This window comes from Chelonoidis abingdonii, chromosome 21 (assembly GCF_003597395.2).
Source record: "Chelonoidis abingdonii isolate Lonesome George chromosome 21, CheloAbing_2.0, whole genome shotgun sequence".
NCBI lineage: Eukaryota > Metazoa > Chordata > Testudines > Testudinidae > Chelonoidis > Chelonoidis abingdonii.
Genome location: NC_133789.1, coordinates 8,852,357 through 8,874,555, shown reverse-complemented (window position 1 = coordinate 8,874,555; position 22,199 = coordinate 8,852,357). Strand labels below are relative to the sequence as shown.

The following is a 22,199-nucleotide window of genomic DNA, read 5'->3' as shown; positions in this document are numbered from 1 at the left end:
TTAGTGTCCACTTTGCTAATAAATGTTTTTTGGCACCTAAAGTGGCTCAAGGCTGGGTTTTGTCGAGGGGCCGGGAGAGTGGCTGGAGCGAGCTCATGGCTGTGGAGCTCTGAGCGCTACCCTGACCCCGTCCAATACTGGAGCTGCTTCAGAGCCCTGGTCTTAATCTACAAAGATCTCTGGGATGCTCTCTGTCAGCTGCCCTTGTCGGGGACTCCAGGGCCAGTGGTGCTCAGAGCACAGCTCTCGCGGATCCCAGACAGGGCCTTCGTCTGTGGAATTCCCCTTCGACAGAAATGAGAATACAGCTGGATCTCAGCACTTCGTCCAACCCAGCACTTTGCAAAGGCCGTTCTGTAAGGACAGCCTGGCCTGCCCCCGAAATAATCCAACACGCACGCCACGCTCACAGCCGAGCAGAAATCTGAGAGGGTGGGGATTTGAACAGCCACCTCTGACCATGCCAGAGGCACCTGATCTGCTTGTTTTCCCCTTTGTCCAGAGAGAAAATGAGCTTTGGGGGCACTCAGATAACTGATGTGGGGACCCCCTGCTTTCTCCTGCCGTGCGCCTCAGGCTTCCCACCCTGTCACCATGGGGGAGCAGCCACATGGAAACTGTGCTGTGAACCCTCAGAAAGGCGTGAGGCACCAGGGCACAGCGCTTCCTTTATGCATGCACAGGGCAGGCTTTCTCCACCTCTGTAGCAGTGGACTTAGGAGATGTTGGCTCTGTATTCAGAACCGGCTTTATAGCTAGGACTCCCAGAGGGCCTAAGGGAATTAAGCACCCAACACCTCCCTTTGAAAATTCCCAGCTTCTATGCTCCATGCATTTAATTGGTCTTCTTTGCACTTTCGGCTGAATGTCCTAATGTGGGCTTTTTACCTGGCTGACCTGAACACTGATGGTCTCAACAACCATTTCAAGGATGGGCTACCTGGACGACACCCTCGGGAAGGACAGCTCATGGTAAAGCAATGAGTTGGATGCTTTCGTCGAGGACCCTGCGGTCTCTGATTAGAAGTGCAGCTGCATGAACTCTGCTGTCTCTTCAAGACCTTGGAGCTCGTGGCTCCAGAGACTGCAGCGTTTAAAGGGTTGTAAAAATTAAGCATCCTACTAAATTGCCGGGGCTGAAAAACACCTGCGTTGGAAGCAGATGTGGCAGTGAGACTTTAAAATGCACAATGGCAGTTTCCAGAGAGGCCAAAGCAACGCACAGGCACAAAGGATTCGGAGTGAAAGATGGTTTTCATTTCTTTCAGTAATGGGGTCTAAAGGCAGGACATTTCCAAAGCAAATGTCTGTAATAGCTGCGCTCGTAATGCACAACTAAATGATCTGTACGCCAGCTTTGCTATTGCTAATCTGAGAGAGAGAGAGAGAGAGAGAGAGAGTGTGTGTGTGAAGCAGTGACACATCCCAGCACAGGTAGCTTGGGCTTTGTCACTCCACAGAGGCTGGATAACATACAGAGGAGAGTGAATTTGCTATTGCCTTTGTACCAAGATGTTTTCTCCTTTAGCTCACGCAAGAGAGACTCATGCTTCTAGATCTAAAGGTTCCCCGGGTCAATCCCCACAGACGAGCCAGCCACGGGTAGCAGTAAGTAAGGGGAAATGTGTGTATGGTAACATGGTACAGTCCATGAGCTACCCTGAGGAACTGGGCAATGAGATATACCCCCTTTCATCCCAAAGCACTCTACACACTGCGTATACGCACCAGAATTATTTCACCCACCAGTGAAGTGCAGCCACCACTTGGGTGGAACATGGCAGCTGTTTAACACTCCTCAAGAGTTTAGGACAGGAAGTGAAAAACCTCATCTCCAACTAAAATGGCAGGTTGAATTGTAGCTGGGCAGGATATTACTGGAATTGGCACCGTGGCGGGTCAGATATGATGGGGAGGAATGTGGTGTGAAAACACACTCTGATTCTCCCTTCTTGTGCCATTTGTTGGCATCCGCACATGTGCTGCCTGGGTGTCACGTGGTACCAGTCTGATTCTGCAGTGCTGCACGCACCTGTTTGTGCAGGCGTCAATGACCAGACCAGGCGCAGGGCAATGAAGAGACAGCTGCTGAGATGGGAATTAGGCCAGAATTAGGCCGATCCGCCCTCATCTTACCCATGGCACCACTTTGAGTTCTGCAGCTCCTCCAGCAGCCCCATGCTGGGGCATTGGTTCAACACTGACTCCATGCTGCCTGTTCATTCATAGCCACCATAGTCACTCAGGGCGGATAGAGTGTGCCAGTGAACTGCTAGCTGGAGCCAAGGCTGCTCTTGCATTAAAGGACGTGGTAGAGATCAGAGAAGAAAATTAGTTAAGCTGCAGCCAGGAGGAGTCTGGCTTGTGCCCTCACAGCCAGCACCCCAATGACTGATGTCCTTGCTATACCTGAGCAATGTTGCTATGGAAACTGTGCCGCAGGATTCAGCAGGTGCCCAGGGCTCTCCCGTAGCAGAAGGCAGAGGGCAGCTGCAGCCGTGCGAAAGGGAAGGGGAGTTTGTGCACCATCCCCTGACCCCAGTCTGGTTTCTCCACAGCCACTCGGCGGAGTCGGGGGAGAGCCCTTCTGACTGGGAAGCTCGCACTGCTGCTGCTTGAGCTGGGCTTGAGCTGTGAAGGGGATGGTGCCATCTCAACACCATAAAACATTGTGGGGAGAAGGGGCTGGGCAGGGGGTATGTGCTGGGGGGGAGTGGACCTAGGAAGTTCTGTGGTGGAGGTGTGTGTACAGGGGAGGGTTCTGAGCTGGGCCACAGCAGGACAGAGGGATTTATAGGCTAGGTGTGTTTGAAGAACGCAGTGAAGCTACTGTGGCATGGATCCTGGCGCAGGGCAGCAACCTGAGTGGGGTAGGCTTGTGCTGGGATGACTAGCCTGCACAGGAGCCCACGCTGCCACTTCCTCGCCACCACTGCCACCCGCACCAGCCAGATTAAAGCCAGTGGCAGGACGCCTGCCCACACTGCAATCCCAGCTTCCTTTGCAGTGTGAACGTACCCTTCAACCTGCCAACCCTGGGCTGCACTCACTGAGCCGGCTTCTCCACCATGCTGCAGCACCTGTCGCTGTTGTGTCTCTCACCCCAGCCCCGTGTCCTAGGCCCCTGCTGCGTGTGCATGCACACACACACACACACAGACACACACACACTCTCTCTCTCTCTCTCTCTCTCCAACCATGCAGCTACTTCTATTTCAGGACAACTTCGGTTTCATCTTTCTGCAGCAGCAGGGACATTCCAGCCACAGGCATTTTTTCTCCCACAAGGCTCCTGCCTCTGCCTAGAGAGGCAAAAGGCAATTGAACTCCCATAGGATCTCTGGCACATGGCCGTGTCTTTCATCCACACAGCAGCATTAACATTCTACCAGTCCTCCCCGCAGACAGCAAGCTAACCAACCACCAATGAGTTTAGGAAGAAACTGCCCCTATGGGCAGGTTCTCCCATAATGAGCCACTTCAGAGTTCCTTGCACGTTCCTCTGAAGCAGCTGGTTCTGGGCACTGTCAGGGACAGGATGCTGGATGAGATGGAGTTGACAGTTCCTCTGTTTCTCAGTGTCTCTTCAAAGGGATGAGAAATGCCTACAACGGGGATGCTTGTATTTCAATGACCCTGACGTAGACACAGAAAATCCTGCTTTGTCCGTTCAGCACCTGTCCACGGTAGATCTCACAAAACTGAAGTGAATTTTAGTCCCAGGCCAGGAAAGGTGACCAAAGCCTGAGGAAGAGCTGTGCCTGCTCAGGACAGCACTGCACCAGAGGCACCTACTCCATGGATGGTTATGGAATGCAGGCTACTAGCTACAGCCTGTGGGTCCCGGAGCACCATTCTTGTGGATTCATACTGCCCGTAAATGGCTCCAACCTCTTGTCAAGTGACATGCCCAAATCCTTCCTCCGTGTGCCACTGCAGAAACCCACAGAGAAGTCACGTAGGTAGAATCAGGAATGTCAGCTCTGGCACAGGCCTGTTGCAAGATCTTTCCAGTCACTTACCTCGATCTGTGCCTCGGTTTTCTTATCTGCAAGATGAGGAAAATGGTGCTACCCCCACCTCATGGGCAGTTGTGAGAACTACAGTAATGAGCAGTTTGTAAAGCACTTAGAACAGGAAAAGCCTTATGTAAGTGGCAAATACTTTAATTATTAATTAATTATTCTTATTATGCACCTAGGAACCCCCAGTCAAGACTCATGGCTGCTTTGTTCTTAGCACTGTACAGACAAGAAACAAAGATGTTCCCTGCCCCAGAGGCTCTACATGACAGACAGGATACCACTATCTTATTCCATGCTAGATTATCCCCATTTTACAGATGGGAAACTGAGGCACAGAATGGGGAAGTGACTTTCCAAGGGTCACACAGGGATCCGGTAGCAAAATTGGGAGCAGAGCGTAGCCAGCTCCCAGTCCTATTATTTAGAAAAGTCATGAAAATAAAGGTTAACCTGGCACTTGAATGAAGGCAGCTTCGGAAGCCCAAGTCCCTTCTCTTGGATGTAACAAGAGTGAATGGGCTTGACCAGAACATGAGGGGCCATTTTAGCCACTTTTCAGAAGAACTTTGAAAGGGGCTTCTGTTTGCCGCCACTGCATATTGGCAGTGCCATTCTCCCTCTCTCACCCAAATTGCTCCTTTTTGGCTAACAAAGATTGTAACAAATCTCACCACTGATGCTGAATCATCCTCTCACCAGCTGGCCTGTGACAACTATTCAGACCTCTCTCTTGGCCTTTGTGACACAGAGGGCAGTAGCTACCTTCCACACTACAACAGTGGGGGAATGAGAAATTTTGGCTAAGGACAAGGAGATTATTTCCTATGCAAAAATCTAGCCACTGACACTGGTACCTGCCTAAACAAGTACTGCAATCTTTTGAGAATCTGGCCCCATACAAATTAGACTTTTCTCTGTTTCCCCTCCCATGCCTTAGGAGAGCTGTCAGCAACAGTGCAAAGCTTTTGAAAAATGTCCCTAGCATAAGGCAAGGCCTTTATGTATTTCCATCCATGTGTGGGATACACTCATTGATACCCACAGCCCAGCAGTGACATTCTGCCTCACCCGCCCTTTGAATAAACCTACAAGGGTTGATCTTGGGCATGGTTTTCAAAATTGCTCAGCACATGGACTGCTTGGCACAGCTGAAAATCTTGCCCTTATACTACTGCTTAAATGGGAGCTGAGCTCCTTAGAGGAGCCTGATCTGTCCCAGGGTGTTTACAACTCCGCTAAGTGTCGCGGCTGGGATTCGAACCTCTGCCAGTGCAGGACACTTCTAAATCTAAGCCTCAAATCGCTCTGCTGCTGAGCCCCAAGCCCCGCCTGCTGCCCAGCAGCTCACCCCTGACTGACACTTTCGTCCAGCCAATAGGAGGACAGGGAGCTAGATGGTCCCGCCTCATGAAGGGGAGAAGCCACTGCGACCCTTCGCAGCCAATGAAATGTCGAGAAAGAGCATTCCATCCTGCTGGGGCGGAAACGAACGGAGTGGCAGGTGATTCTACTAACGAGGCGCGCGCCTGCTTAGAATGAGCGGTACAGTGGCCAATGAGAGACCGGAAAGGGTCTGACTGGCAGGTTTCCCACCCAACGGCTATACGGGATGCCCTGAGTGGCGGTCGACTCAGCCAACGGACGCGCAGCGGGCGGGGCAGCCCGCGTGGTTTCCGCTCCTGTTGTGTGAGGGGCCGAATCCCAAACGGCCTCCGCCGCGGCTCGCAGCGTCTCCGGGTTTGGAAGCCGGGACTCGGGGCCAGGAGCCGGCGGCGCCCTCCACCCGCGTCCCCGCTTCCGTGGGGCCCGCTTGGACCGAGACACACCACCCCCTGCCCCGCGCGCGCCTCACCTGGGCCCTTGGCCCCTCCTCGGCTGCCTGTGGCCCGCGCCCCCCGGCCCCGCCATGTCGCTGCACGGGAAGCGGAAGGAGATCTACAAGTACGAGGCGCCCTGGACCGTGTACGCCATGAACTGGAGCGTCCGGCCCGACAAGCGCTTCCGCCTGGCGCTCGGCAGCTTCGTGGAGGAGTACAACAACAAGGTGCGTGGGGGGCGGGCTCGCGGGGGCAGAGTTAAGGGTAAGGTGGCTGGGCAGTGGGATTTCAGGGCTAGGGGCAGAGTTAAGGGTAGGGTGTCCGCGGTGGGATCGCAGGGCTGGGGGAGGCAGAGTTAAGGGTAAGGTGGGTGGGCGGTGGGATCGCAGGGCTGGGGGGCAGAGTTAAGGGTAAGGTGGCTGTCTTGCTCCGTCCCTGTCTGGCTGTCACAGTCTTATTGCAGAGTTTTTTGTGTGGCATTTCCTAGGGTATTTGGTGGAAGCCTCTCTTTTCTTTTCCCAGCACTAGAAAGTTTGGGCTGCCGTCAGTTTTCAGTGGTATGGAATATTGATGGCTTCATGTTAAAAATGCTTGACCTTGCTTCTGAAAGCTTCATTGTTGTGGGAAAGGTTTTGCAGGACACAGGAAGGTTTTTCTCCATGCAAGCTCCTTCTCTGATGGCCCTCTAGGAGAGGCATCTTCTCTCTCTGTTCCTAACAAGGTGTGCTATAGCTTCTGTATGCTCTCTCCAGATTTAAATAAGAGACCTCATGTTCCAGGAGCAGCCCATGTAATCCCTCTTACAGGCAACATATTTTATTACTAGGCAGCAAGCTCATAAGTTCTATAACTTCAGCTGTTTTATATGACTATCCCTTTTAGATAAGCCAAGCTGGGGGGCAGGATGCATAGTCCTTTTGTGGAGCTGTGTAATGGGAAGCCTCCGAGCAGGGAAGAGTACAACAGAGTTGGTGTAGGGGAGTGGGATGGCTTACAACTTTGTGGAGAAATGTAACAAGGTGGTGGCAGTTTTGGAGCTGGGGTGGCATCGTCTACAATGGCTAAATTGTTGCCCACATAGCACTGTAGATGACCAGAGCACTATCCAAGTGTGTAGTTGTTTTAACCAGCAGCTTGTATGTGTGTCACACTCAGTTGGTGAGTTATGTTGGGGCCATGGAAGCACAAATGGCCCTGGGACTGTAAACTTGAAAACCATTCCTTTGTTAAAAAATTAGTTAAAAATACCTTACGGCACTATGCTCTCCCTTGCATTCCCATGCCAACTTTTTCATTTTACAGTTGCATTTTCCTGTTTAAATCTCCCATTTCTGTGTGAAAGACCCATACAAACAGGAGGAAACTGACTGTACAGTGGGCTGTTGAATGGACTGAAAAAAGTGTGTTTCAGTTACAATAATATTAGGTGCTGTAATAGCAGATGGTAAATTTGCAGAGAGATACACAAGTTTCTTTTCTAAGAGTGTGGAGTGGCAGTAGGGAGGAAAATAAACTAAGTTGCGTTGGGTTAATGCTTATTTTTGGGTCAAGAGAGATTTGGTCTCTGTCATAGTGGCAGATAATGAATTAATGTAATGATAATTGCCACTTCCTCCAAAAATTCTCTTGACCTGAAACTTTCTAGCTTGGTTTCAATCCAAAGATTTTTTTTTTTTTAAATGCTAATTAAATCTAGTTATCTGGTTTGAGTTCTTTGAGAGGGAAAACACACTAACACTCTTTGGAAGCCACTTACAGTGGCTAATTCCAAAAGATCTGAAAGTTAAAGCATTATAGGACAAATGAGAAACACTCCCTGAAAAATGCGATGGCAGCTATTGTCAGCATTTGTCAACAATTTTTCAGTGTGGTATCTGAGATACCAGTGTTAGCCCAGTACTTTAGTATGTTTCTATGGTAATTTTGTATTTGTGGTTGGCAAAGGGTGAGTTTTCAATGGCTTCTGCTGTACAAGAACTGTCTCAATATGCTTATCTTCTGAGACTCTGTCAGTGATCTCACGCTACCCTGTCAATACCATCAAACTGACCAAAATCTGAGAGGCTAAAAGAACAATGGTCTCATAATTAAATCCAAAGCAGTTGATAAGAGAGGCAGCTGCACTCTAGCTATATGCATGATGTCAGGTAACAATCTATTGTAAATATGATGCTCTAGCACTGTGTATGCAAAGGACCTAAAATAAGGAACTCAAATGGGGATTGGACTAGAAGTGGTAGGATTGATTAAAAGAGCATGGGCGAGGTTCTGTGCTGTGACTCTTGACCAGTAACAGAAGGTTCAGCTTATGTGAAGGAGGTTGGGGGTTAGAAGGCATCTTTGCACTTCCCTAAGTCTGGGCCATTTCTAAAGCGGCTCTAACATTTGGTAGCCTTACCTGTGTCCTGGGGATATTCCCAAGTGGGCTGTTACGGCCCCCGCATCTGTCCCATTGTTTTCCATTCCCTCTGAGTATTGGAGAGTGGGAGACTTGCATGTAGAATTGAAGATAGAGGGCACGATGGGTGGGGTGCAAATCTGTTTGTCTGATATTGCTGTAGAAATAAATGAAGATACATATTTTCTTCAGTCTTCTAAAAATTGAAACAAGATCTTCAAACTTCACATTTGGCTGTTCCTCAAAAGGGCTCTTGATCAAACACTGCCAGACTTGTTGACATCATGTGTAGGTTTTCAGTTTCATGGTGCTAACAAATATCAACAGTTACCCATGTAAAAAGATACCTAATAGAGGCAGAGAGATTGCAGTCTTCATTAAATAAAATTGTAGCTATTGCTTAGAGTAATGGTAGTGTCTCCTGTACTTTGTGTCTTTGCTCTGCATGGTCTCCGACACCTCCTCACTCTTGATTGCAGACAAAACCTAAAAGCACTGGGATGTGATGGTTGTTATCCTACTGAGACTCTTGTGATAATGATGTAATGCAGTTAGCTGAATGTTGCAAGGAAACATTTAGGAAGATGGAGGGAAGTTTGTCCTCCAGTGGTGCAGATGCCAGCTAACTATATTGGGCCCATGCTAGTTAAAAAGTGGTTCTTTCAGATCTAGTCCATATCTATTCATGGGTATGATATAACCTCAGGGATCACGAAAGAACTTATTTAAGTTTCAGTTAAATGGAGCTTTGTAATGTGGGGCTGTAAAGTACATGACTGTTCTTGGTTTGATAACTGATTAGTTTCCGGGACAGGAGGAGGATAGCTTTATAAGGCAGGTCTGAAAACTGTCATCCTACATGTGCCTTATCTCAGCTGGCAAACTTACGTGGCAATCACATAAGGGAGCCTAATGAGCTAAAAAAAAATTAGGTACAGTCAGCAGCATTAAAGGAAAAATTAAAACTAACACAACTTTTCATATTCATAAACTTTAAAGTTTCAAAACAGTATTTTTCTTAACTATTTTATTCCTTTTGACTTCTCTGCTTCCCTGTGTTTCTAATGCATTACAAATCAAGATTGTAATGCATATCATCCGTTTTGTTGCTATTTTTAGGAAGGTAGATTTCCTAAAAGCAGGCCAATATTACCATCTCTTCCTTATTTACAAGAAAAATACATCTGGTGCTTTTTAAAATGATTCAGTCCTCCTCACATTCACTTCAGCAGAACTGCCTACTGTGAGGGAAAAAGTGCAGTGGATGAAAGCAGGATAGATTCTTATCTGATTTGTATTGTTTTGGATTTCTTCTAAAAGGGCATTCCCTGATGCAAGATACAAAATGAATAATATAACAGCAGTTTACCCCCCCAACCTTGACAGACAAAATATAACCCCCTATAAAACCTAATTTATAATTTCCCTACCTGAGGCGATTCAAGCCCCACCATCTGTAGCAGTCCATAGGAATAGGTGCATTTCTTGCAGCATGCCCTGAAGGCCAACAGACATGAGCTATTTTGGATCCAGGGAGCTTAGCTGATTGTAACGTTCCAAATCATTTAGGGCTTTGTAGGTGAACAACTCAGGTTCAGACTGGAAACCAATAGGAAGCAGTGGTGTAAGCTGTCACTTGGTGTTACTCAGGGATGTTCCTCCAGTCTGGTAGACTGCCACGTTCTGCACCCAGTACGTTTATGGATTCATTTCAGGCACTGTTTACGAGTGAGTGGCATGACTGATTAGCCAGGGGTGCAGATAGGACTCTTAATTGTTTTCAACAGTCTCAACTTTTCACTTTTTAAAAAAAGCAAGATTTTTAGCTGTCAAAGTTGTAAAGAGATACTTCAGTCACACTTTCAGGCTTAACTGTTGTCCTAGTCATTTGAGTTTGCAGGGGGTTTGATAAAATAATCAAGTTGTGAATTGCCCCATTTGTTTCAATGGGTACAAACTCAGATGCAAATGTCACCACTGTAAACTTTCATTACTCATCAAAGCATATAATACCTAGATTTTAGAGAACTTTCATTGGTAGATCTCAAAGCAGTTTATCATAATTCCCATTTTACAGATGGGGGAACTTAGGCATAGGAGAAGTGGCTTTTCCAAGGTCACCCAGCAGGCCAGTGGCTGAGCCAGGAAGAGAACTCCAGTCTCCTGAGTTAGTCTAGTGTTCTAGCCACTAGACAGCGCTGCTTATAATGGCACAGTCTATCTCCACTCATCTGGGGTTAAGCCTTTAACAACACTTGGCAGGGTTAAAGAGGGATGGATTGTTTTCATTTTCTTGAAGAGGAGGCTCCGTTTTAAAGTCTAAGAAATGCTGATTTGAAGCAATAAATTCTGCTCCAGCTGCAGGAAGCTCTGCAAACTCCCCCCCGTGCCCCCACTTCCTGCACCCATCGCTCTCAGCCGCAGAGGGAGGGATCACTGTACGGGGAGCTGCTCCCCCATCTGTCATTGATCCAGACCCCCCCATACCCAGGACCCTCCTGCAGACCCTCATCCACCCACCTACCGCCCTGCATCCAGAACCCCCCGACGAGCCCCATTCACCCTGGATCACCCTGATGAGCCACCTACACCCGGATCCCCACCCCACTGTGCCCCAACCAGCTGCACCTGGATTGCCACACCGAGTTCTACTCCCCTGGCATCCTACCCGACTGCCAAGCTCTATCCTCCCTCCCCACCCTCCGCTGAACCCCAACCAACTTCACCTGGAACTCCCTGCAGTGTCCCATTACCACTGCATCCAGAACCCCCAACAAGCCCCTTTGCATCCAGATCTCCCCTGCACCCAGATCCCCCACTGAGCCGCCCACACCCAGATGGTCCCACACAGAACCACACACACACACCTGGATCCTCCCCTGCTCCTCCACTAAGCCCCTCCATACTTGGATCCTGCCGGGCTGAGCCTTCGTGCAAACACTTGGTGCACCTAACATGGAGGGGCAGGCCTGGTCCTTACGCTATGTCAGGGTTGGAGGCTGAGTCCATGTCCTGGGGGAAACTGTAGAGTGATCTCCCACCTCTGTGCAGCTAGTGGCCTGTGCTCCCCCATGCCATGCTGGAGCCTCCACATTTATTTGACAAATAAAATTTGCAGAATTTTAAAATATTGTATGCAGAATCTTTTTTTGGCACAGAAATTTTATTTTCTTAGTGCAAAATGTCTTCAGGAGTAAAGTATTGCTTAGAAAAGTTATTGTAATACGCAGAGAGAAGGCTTGAGTGCTGGAAGAAAGCAGGAAAGAACTTAGAGGAACTGAAGGGGCATGCTCCTGTTTGAGCGCCTGTTTGTGGCTGCGTATGGTGTTTCAGTCCTCTCACCTCTGATGCCTCCAGCAGATTGCTGACTGACCTTGGTGGGTCTAATGTGGTTAAAGGTTTTGTTGCTCAGGGGTGTGAAAAAACACCACCACTGCCCCCCCCCCCCCCCCAACAAAAGTTCTAACAACAAAAAGCGCTGGTGTGGAGAGCGCTTCATCAGCAGGAGCCACCTCCTGGTGACGAAGCTACTGCCCCCATTGGAGGTGGTTTTATTTTGTCGCCAGGAGAGAGCTTTCCTGGCAATAGAACGGTTACACTGTGCACTTTACAACAGCACAGCTGCAAGGTGTGCAGTGTAGACATAGTTCAGTTTAGAATGCAGTGAAGTGTTTGAGAAGTTCAAATTATTCCCCACTTTGTGCCTTAATTTGTGCTTGTCAATACTAAATTTCATATAGCACCATGCTAAAAATCTTTGATATAAAGGAGCAGAAAAATTTAAAGTTTGATTTCTTCTTCCAGGTCTTGGACTATTTGTAATACTGTCACTCTGAGTTCATCACTTGTGTTGTACCGTCTGCTATGATTTTTAAGCACTTTGCTGTTGGAGACCTGGGGTGAATCTTTTGACTTGGAAACTGATTTAAAGTCATTTAAAGAGAATAAATATGGCACCCTAGCATGTCACTTTCATTCACTTACCTTGCTATAACCATATGCTTAAAAAAGAGGCTTCTGTAATGCATATGCATCTACTGAAACATGAAGTGCTCTGTGAGGTTTATATGTGGGAAGACTGGGCATGTTTCCTTTTTTAAAGTTGATACAAATTTTTCTGTCAATCTGAAAGCAGCATAGGTGGAAGAGAAGAAATAGCTTTCATCATTTGGGGGGCAGATCTGTGTTCTGGTTATGAGTTTGCAACTCACTTCAACTTTCAGTGCCCCAATTTCTCCTTCTATAAAATGAAATTAGTTAATACTTTTGTACCTCAGAAGGAGCTGAGTGGTTTGGTTTTGTTATCTCAAAATGCTTTTAGAGGGGTTACTTCGTTGGCAAGTACTAGAGAAGTGCAAAATATAATGGTAGTGGTAGATCAATGACTTGTATTTAGCAGTAGATCTGTCCTACCACAGACTGTATTCCTTAAAATTTGAGAAGGTGGAAGAGAGGGGGGTATCTTGCCGCTTGTCAAGATGAACACTGGCGTTTGTTTTGGCATGTCATTAATAGACTCTTAACTGCTAATATAGCATTTAAAATGCAACACTTGATACACATCTTAATACTGTTATGTACATGATTATTTTGCTAAGCAGAAAAGTGAGTTTTTAATTGATAGACATTTTCTTACAGGTCCAGCTTGTTGGTTTAGATGAGGAGAGCTCAGAGTTCATTTGCAGGAACACCTTTGATCACCCCTATCCTACTACAAAGCTCATGTGGATTCCTGATACCAAGGGAGTATATCCAGATCTGTTGGCAACCAGTGGTGATTACTTGCGTGTGTGGAGAGTAAGTAAATAGCCTCTTGAAAAGGACCATGTATGTGCCATTAACTGCATTGCATTTTGATCCCCTTCTCTTCCAGTCCCATTTCTTTTGAGGCACCTTATCTCTAGCATTATGCTCACTAGTATTGCTGGGGGGAAAGAGAGGGGAAGGACCCATAATTAAAAGCCAGCATAGTGGATAATTTGTTCTTTTACCTACATTTTCAAAGTAACGTAGAACCCTCTCTGAATAACAATACAATGGCAGTGAGGTATCTTGAGAATTCTAGCAGTGTCAGAATTATGAAAGTAGCTTATTAAATGTGATCACAAGGCTCAATAGTTGCTGTTGTAACAGCAACTTGTTAGGGGAGAGCATATGTACCTTTCTCAGTTTTACTTCAAACAGTCTGAAAGCTCTTCACAATGGATAGATATTTATGAAAGAAACCAATGTCAAACACAGTTAAGACTTGAAGTTCTGAAGGCCTATGCTCTATGGGGCGCCTCTTGGATTTTTCAGCCAGGCCATTCAATAAGACAGTCATTGTGTATTTAACTTCTTTCTGAAGGTGGGTGAAACTGAGACCCGACTGGAGTGCTTGCTGAACAATAATAAGAACTCTGATTTTTGTGCCCCGTTAACGTCGTTTGATTGGAATGAAGTGGATCCTTATCTTCTAGGTAAGACTGACACATTAAATACTCAATATAAAAGTGACCATTTTGAATCTAGACCAGGTGAGTAGTGAGTAGAACTTACTACGAGCTCATGGGCGTTCAGTGGCCAGGTTTCTACATCACAAAAAACCTGCTCCCTTAAATGTCACAAAAGAGCAGCCCATGGAGACTGAACCCTGCTCCCTCCCCCCGAGGCATCTCCAGTTCACGTGCTTGTGCATGTGGGTTGGGGATGTTCCCTGCTGCTTGTGCTCAACCTATATGTTGAATAGAGGGTTTCAGTCTTCAGGCCTGTCAGATTGGCACCTTTTGTTAGTGTTAAATTTATACACAAACTGTTCTGGCTCAGTTCAGCTATTTGATTGTAGCTGAAGATATTGGACAGAATATTGCCCCACAGGTACCACTGCACCATGTTTGTTACAATGAAATGCCTCTGCAGCAGTAGGAGTTAAACCAGGTGTCTCACTCATTTGGAGCAGAGAGCTAAATTCATTATTTAATTATAATCTGTGGGGTGGGATATGAATCCAGGATGGTGTATACTCCCCTTGATCCATAGTCAAGACCTCCTGTAGCATCAGGGGGAAGCTTGAACAGAGATCAAGGGGGCAATACATCCTTTTGGTAGTAACATTTCATCTTTTGCAGCAATTCCCACCCCTGAAGGGTTTCACTACCACCCTTATTGGGCTCTAGAGCTGATGTTTCAGTCAGTTTTGTATAGGGCGGTGGAGTTCACCCCACTGAGTCATTATCTTGGGCTGTCTGTACATTCAGGCAGACATGATATCGCTTTATGATTGGTTCATCTTTGTAAGGCTTTCTCTACAGCTATGTGGGCTAGAGACTTGACTTAAAAATTTCTGCACAACCTGAGTCATGTGGACCACACGTGTTGTGCAGGCCAGATCCAGCCTGTGATGCATGGTTTAATTCAGGCATGTCAAACATTTTAATCATAATACTTTGCTCGTGCAGAGTTCTCTTCACCGAGAGATCTCAAAGCACATCTGAGACTAATCCCATAAGTGATAAGATTACGTTTCTGCAGATCTATGTTAGTACCACCATTAACAGACACTTTTTGTTTCAGGTACCTCTAGTATTGACACAACCTGTACTATCTGGGGTCTGGAGACTGGGCAGGTATTGGGAAGAGTAAATCTGGTATCAGGCCATGTCAAGACCCAGCTTATTGCACATGACAAAGAGGTGATGATATTACTCTTCCTTTTTCTCATTCATATAGCTGTCTGCATTACACCTGTTAAAGGTCTACAGAATGAACGTAGCTCCCATTTTTCTCCAGAAAAATCTGAAGATTTAGAAAAAAGACTTGGAGTCTACATTACATATGTCTAAAATTAAGTTGCTTGTAGCCTGAGAATTCTACATACTCGCTTTTACTCATTTTAGACGGTGGACCTGCAGAATATGCTTGCTGTTTTGTTCTAAGTTGTATTAAATTTATAAAATATTGCCAGACAAAACTTAACTCCAGTTTAAAGTTGAGAGCTATATTTGTAACTTAAGGGTGATAAAACTTTTTAATGTTTTCTTTGTTTTTAATTTCACTTTAGGTTTCTTTTAACTTTAATATTAGGGGGAAAAAAGTGGGGGTGGGGGAGGACAAAAAATGGAAACATACAGTTAAGGCACCCAAATCACCCTATAGTGACAGCAACCTCTACACTTAGGACATTTTATATCAGACCCTCTCATGCAATTAAGGGTTTGTAGGATCAGGTTTGTATAGTATAAACATTTTTCTAAGACTTACTCTAACTGCCTGTTTTGTGTTTTTTTTGTTTGTTTGTTTTGTTTTTTAAATGTGTTTGCTCCCTGGCTCCATTTATGGGGAAGTGGGGCAGGGATCCTTTGCTGCCTGTGCCTTTCTGAGGAAGGCTCTGTGAGCATTTTGATGGGGTGGGGGAGAAAGGAAAGGGTTCTTCATTCCCTGGGACTTTCTGCCCCTTTACTTCAGGGAGCATTACTAGAGTCTTTAGTAGTTTTATTTAGACTTGAAGCCTATGTTCCCCAACACAGTTCCTACCAACCTCTTCTCTCTCCTTCCCCCCCCCACCCCCAACTGTCTTCCCCAAGGGTTCCCAAAAATTGAATGACGTGTCATACCATAACACAAATTGTTTTTTATGTAAAATAAGCGTGTTGTAAAAGTCATCTTGGCATGAATTTGGGATGCAGGTCATTCTAGACTCTAGACAAAACTTGTACAACCCTTTGCCCTATAATAGACCTTTGTTTCTGACACACTTCCCAAAAAAGCTAATTTTAGTAGTAAAACTTTCTCTTCTCTCCGCTGTTAAAGTTAAGTAGCATTAGTATCTGGACTCCTACTGCAGAGGCCTCTGAGGATAGAACCAGAACTGATACATTCTTAACGTCCTCTTAAAAAATTATGTACATCTAAATTGTCATTTCTCAGGGGAACTATATTCTGAGCTAGGGAATAGGCTATATCTCTTCTAACTGCTTCATTTGCCAGTAGGTACCATTTTATATTCTACACCACAGGTCTCAAACATGCGGCCTGCAGAGTTATTTGCTGCGGCCCCCCAAGCTCCCTCTGCTGCCCTCCCCCGCCCCCCCTGGAGTTATTTCCTGGCAGCCGTCAATCTCTCCTCACCAGCTGCCCTTTCTTCCCCCCCAGTGTGTGGCATCCCCACGCCTCTGCCTACCTCCAGGTGCTTCCCGTTTGGTGGCGCTTAGCGCTTTCCAGGAGGGAGGGGGTAGGAGTGGGAAGCAGTGCGCTATGGGGAGGAGGCAGAGAAGAGGCGGGTCAGGGATTTCGGGAAGGGGTTGGAACAGGGGCAGGGAGGGGCAGAGTTGGGGTGAGGACTTTGGGGAAGGGGTGGGAAGAGGCGGGGCAGGGCCTCATGGAAGGGGTTGGGAGGGGGCTTTTGTACCTTTTATATAAAAGGTGTCAGTGATGCGGCCCTCAGGCCAATGTACTACTCCTCATGTGGCCCTCGTGGTGATTTGAGTTTGAGATCCCTGTTGTACACCAAGATACCTGTAGTATTTGCTATAATTCATTGCAATTCCCTGGTAAAATCAAATGCCTGACATAGTAAATAGTTAGTGATGACACACTCTTTAGATGGAAAAGCCCTCTTAGTGCATTCCCCAGACAGAGAACATATCTGGGAATAAACTGGTGCCCCACTGGAGCTTAAGACTTCTGTGTTTTTCTCTGTGAGTAAGTATATGTAGCACATGCAGTCCAGTTATGTAATGATGATATTTGTATTGGAGAGGAAAACGCCTAGATGTAGATAATGAAGACGCTGGCACAGCTGCTACAGCTGTGTGGTTAGCACTCCTAGCTTGCTCCCATCTCAAACTGCCTAGAAAGCAGTGCTGTCACTACTTTGACTTGGCTGTGTGCTGTTCTTGTGTTTGCAAACACTAACTGGGAGGAGGAGGAGGAAGGATTAATAGGGCATGTTCCTTGAAAATGGAGAAATGGGAGCCAAAATGAATGTTAAAATAATGTCATTTTCTTATCTCCCCTATCACTGAGCAGGTATATGACATTGCATTTAGCCGCGCGGGTGGCGGGAGAGACATGTTTGCGTCAGTTGGCGCAGATGGTTCAGTGCGGATGTTTGACCTTCGTCATCTGGAGCACAGCACCATTATCTATGAGGATCCACAGCACCATCCGCTGCTGCGTCTCTGCTGGAACAAGCAGGATCCCAACTATCTTGCAACAATGGCCATGGATGGTATGGAGGTAAGGCACTGACCATTTGCCCTATAGGCTTCAGCAGTTGGACTTTTTAGATGGGCTCACTGATTAGTCAATGTTTGTAAAGCACGTTGAAGGAGAAGAGCACTACATATGTGCTTAATATTGGGTATCTGGGACAGGGCTGTAATACAGATTGCAAGAAGCCCAGCTTCTGAGAAAAGTATTGTAATGAGTTATTCTATGGAGTTCACTGCATTGTACATTGCTCATTTTCCAAATGTACTGAAGTGCTCATACTTGCTGAATTTCAATATTAACACTTTTTTTAAATAAAAGCTGACTTGATTTCATATGTCTGCATACTTACTTACATCTGGTAATATGCAACTGTAGGTCTTGGGATGCTGCAAGCTTGAGGAGTTGAAAGGCCCGTTTAACCTGTAGCTGATTTTGAGGCTGGTCCTTATGCCTCTGAGCTGATACTCCTAAGTTTCATCTTGCTCCAGGGACTCCAAAAAGATCTGTAGATTTTTCTTTAGTTCCACATCACCAGTACCCCTCCATGGAGTTGTAACTTCATAATTCACTCTTCTTGTGTTACATATTACACAAGGTGTACAGAGTGATTCTCTAGCTGTTTTCAAAAGTCCTTGGCAAGCAGATATTATTTTAAAACAGCTTTTGGTCAGTTGTGTGTCTCTTTAGAGACAGTGCTGTATTTATAACATTCTGCCAAAATGTCTTGTTTTCATTTTTGTTTTGTTTTTCTTCAGGAAACAAATGAATAAACATTTTTGCTTTTGCTTCTGAAGGTGGTGATTCTAGATGTCAGAGTTCCCTGCACACCCGTTGCCAGGTTAAACAACCACAGAGCATGTGTGAATGGCATTGCCTGGGCACCTCACTCTTCCTGCCATATCTGTACAGCAGGTGAGCATGGGGAGAAATCTTTTCTCCTTCTTCACTCCCGCCTCTTTGGTCCTGTTCCCCAGGAACTTTCTGAATGTATGAACTGCTATCCTGGGACCCCTGCAATCATTTCCACTACCTCAAATCTCTCCAGCTCTTTGAGCAGAAAAATAAGACTAGGGCCCTAGATATATATCCAGGTGTCATAGGTGCTCATTTTATTACTCCCGCTATTTGCCAATATTCTCCAGGGAAACCAAGAAGCTGCTGCCTCTTAAGCAGTTTGGGCATTGGGCTGTCTCACCTTGAAAATGAGGGACTGTGTCCCAGCGTCTGAACTGCAAAGGAGGCAACACCTTTCTTAAGTCATGAATGTTGGAGCAGTTCATTAGCTTTAGGTGCATTCCCTAATAGCTAACCACCTTATTCAAAGGGCTGTTTTCTCTCCTTGTAGTAGTTGCTAACAGTGCTCAAACTCTGCATTTTTAATTTGTGATGAATTTAGTGTTGCTTCTGGCTGAATATTTTGCGGAGGGCCCTTTTCTTGCTGAAGGTGTAATATTTCTGCGCACACACAGTAGAGAGGTTCACTATATGGCTTCTTAACATCCATTAGACCATACTTCTAGTTTTGGCTAAGGGTGTGGGCTCCCATTTAAGGCACTGGGAGCTGTGCACCCATGTCTGTAGTCAGAAAACAGTGTTAATTTTCTAAGAAAATTGGCAGATGTCCTTGGACACAAAGCTTAAAACCATGTAAGGTAAAGACAGGAAAGGTCTCTTAGGTTCCATCTAGTCCATCCCCTTGGCCGACACAAGATTGTTCCTGCCAGTGTATATTCAGTGCTTTCTCCAGGTGCAGGTTCTTAAATGTGCCTATCGATGGTTCTGCCTTGACTGTATCACAGATGTGTAGTGATCTAAAGATCTATACAAGCAGGGTTATGGTGGAGTGGAGTTGTTTCATTTTATGTGAGCTTCATTTCTCCATATTTGGGGAATTGCCCAGCTTTCCATTATTTTTTTTCATTTGGACATCTCTGTATTTTAGCTTGCTTTTGAGACTATATCCCTCCAACTAGCCATGTAAATATGCCTGTACCTGCTTCTGAGATGATTGATTCAAATTCTTTCTTACCGGTCTGTAGCGGATGACCATCAGGCTCTCATCTGGGATATCCAGCAAATGCCTCGTGCCATTGAGGACCCAATCTTGGCCTACACAGCAGAAGGGGAAATCAACAATGTACAGTGGGCATCGACTCAGCCGGACTGGATAGCTATCTGCTACAACAACTGTCTGGAGATCTTGAGAGTCTAACACTATTGGTCTGTGCCAAACTGAGGCAGGGCTTTATAACTTCCCCTCCCCTCTAAAGTAAGAACAAACATGTTTCAAGTGGCCAGTATCTTTTGTTGCTTTGCATCTACTGTTCCAAGAAACTGTTACAGGAGTTAATGGCAGGTGTCGGCTGTCCCTACAAGACTCAGAAAATGAAGGGACGCACCCAGCCTCTTGGACCTTCTGGGTTTGATTTTAATATTTTTCTCAATTAAAAAGTTCTGTATATCTGTTTGTTGACTGTTAATGAGCATTACAGGCTTTAAATGACTGTTTTAAGTTGCTGCATATATCCATGTGTTTGTCAGCCAGCTGAGGCAGCACATCCAATTAGTTTGATAGATGTAAGTGCAAAACTAGGTGGAAAGAAAAGACATTAATATTAACCACCGCCTTTGCAGGAATTTTTAATCATTCCTGTTACTGTCCCTAAACCGTTTGAACGTTTGTATGTTTTTATATATTGGACTAAGTTTCTGTTAAGTAGGCTCTTCACCCCAGTTCTTATTTTTGATATGTGATCCATGTCCATAAGCCCCAAGCAGGATCTGTTGATGATGATGGGTCATAAGCATCATTGTAGGCTTCCTAGCAGTAAAACGGTTGCTGTAGCTGTTGCCTTGGCTGTGTGCCCCTGACCACACCTGGTGCTGTGAAGTACCATGACTTGTCGCACAGTTCTTTCATTTTAACTGACGCTAGAGGCAGTTGTTACTGTGGTGGCCTTAAGTTAGATTATAACTGAATTGAGTCTCCCACAGCTATATTACTTAACTGAATGGTGACAAGATTCACAAGAAGAAGATGCTAGCATGACTAGAGCTATTTTTGAAAACATTTAATAAAAAATGTGACTTGTAATGCGTTTTGGATAGACACTTCCAATCAAACGATTCCTCTAGAAAGCTTCCTATCTGAGCCAAACTAAAATGGTTTCACACTTTCTAGCTTACTTGATTGGCAACTGTAATTCTAAGCAAAATTCTGTATCTAACCTATACCTTGGAGTTTCTTTTGCATTTGGCTCGTCTTCCTGGGAGTTCTAGAAGGTGGACAAGTGAAGAGCTAGCTTTCCTTCCTAAGAGCAAGGAGAGAAGCATTAGCATTGTACTGTCAGATCTTGTTGGATGAATGTGATCGAAGCAGTTAGAACAGGTGGTCTGCTGTCCAAAGGCAAGTCATGCCCCTGTGAAGGAAAGTTTCCTGAGGTAACATATAGGGCTGGGTCTAAATACAAAGAAGTTGCCCAACGTGTGTCTCAAGTGGAGACCTTGTTTTGGCTCTAGCTGTCATTCTTACATACTGCAACTCTTGTAAGAGGAGGAGGAGAGGTATGGTGTGAGGGCAGCCTTCTGTTTTCGTCCAAGTTCCCTTTCTGAAGTGGAAAGGAAAAGGAGAGCGAGGCCGGCCCTCTGTCACCATGATGCTTTATGCGGAGGGATAGCAAAATTCTTTGTCATTTGAACATGGCAGGTAGTTTGAATGTTGTCATTTTTCTTGTTTTGATCAGCCAACTGCAATACCCTTCAAATGAGAAGGTGACAAACTGAACAGCGCACTGTGGTGAGGTCTAACCATCACCTTGTTCTGTAACAATAGACTGAGCTGATGAGGTCAAGATCCAGATCAGCTGACCCTGACTCATTACCTTGAGAGACAATCTTGATATTGACTGAAAACCAAAGGCAGCATTATACATAAAAGGCAACATTTAAGTAATTTTTCTAAGAATGTTAGGCTTCCAGTTTGAAGTAGCTTCAGTTGTATACACTGTCTTTCCCACGTCCCCAGTCAACTCTCCTGCAACCACAGGTTTCTATTTTAAATGCTCTGTCCCTCTTGTTCTGAGACCCAGACAAACAGCGAAGACTAGCTACACGGAGTCAATGAAACTAAATGTTCAGCCTGCTGTCAAGTGCGGATTAAAATTGAAAAACAGATGTCTCCTTTTTTCAATTATAATCTTAGATGTTTCTGGTAACAAGCAAAACTTACCCTTCAGGTGACTTTTTAAAAAAAAAAATAAAAAAAAAAATAGAAAACAGTATACAAAAGCATCTTATTCATCTGGTCACCTCTCATTAGTGATGGATATTTACTCCTGTTAACAGTGCAGAGCCATTCTCTGGGAGAATGAGGTGCGTTCTGTTCAGTCTCACACATTGTCAGTAAAATTCATTACGTTCCAATTGCAGAATTTTTATTGATGGGTGAGCCATAAAGAACTGTCTGGTGTTCGGATTCCTAATATGGTTGCATGTTCTGATAGCTTACACATGCATCTCTGGTATTCTAAGCACATTTGCTCCAGAAATTATTGATACACAAGTGTGGAACCACACATTAAACTTGGTCACTCTTCAAAGGAGAGCTGTGCCTTTAAAGTTAAACTTAAATATGCAAGCATGTTAGAAGATGAAAGTTGTGTTTCTCATAGCAACATTCATTTATATTGTGTAGGCTGCTTTCATTTAGATATACTTGTAAAAATATTACATGAAAAAGTCTTGCATGTATATCTAAATACAAGTACT

General features: G+C 45.5%; 1 protein-coding gene across 1 annotated transcript; it reads left to right on the top strand.

Moving 5' to 3' along the window:
* The first annotated feature begins 5,689 nt into the window (after positions 1-5,689).
* DCAF7 (DDB1 and CUL4 associated factor 7) lies at positions 5,690-19,893 on the top strand. Its single transcript, XM_032805465.2, has 7 exons — positions 5,690-6,069; positions 12,879-13,037; positions 13,588-13,699; positions 14,793-14,911; positions 17,247-17,456; positions 18,227-18,344; positions 19,472-19,893. Exons 1-7 carry the CDS (start codon positions 5,932-5,934, stop codon positions 19,642-19,644), a joined length of 1,029 nt encoding a protein of 342 aa, XP_032661356.1. The 5' UTR covers positions 5,690-5,931; the 3' UTR covers positions 19,645-19,893.
* The last annotated feature ends 2,306 nt before the right edge of the window (positions 19,894-22,199 follow it).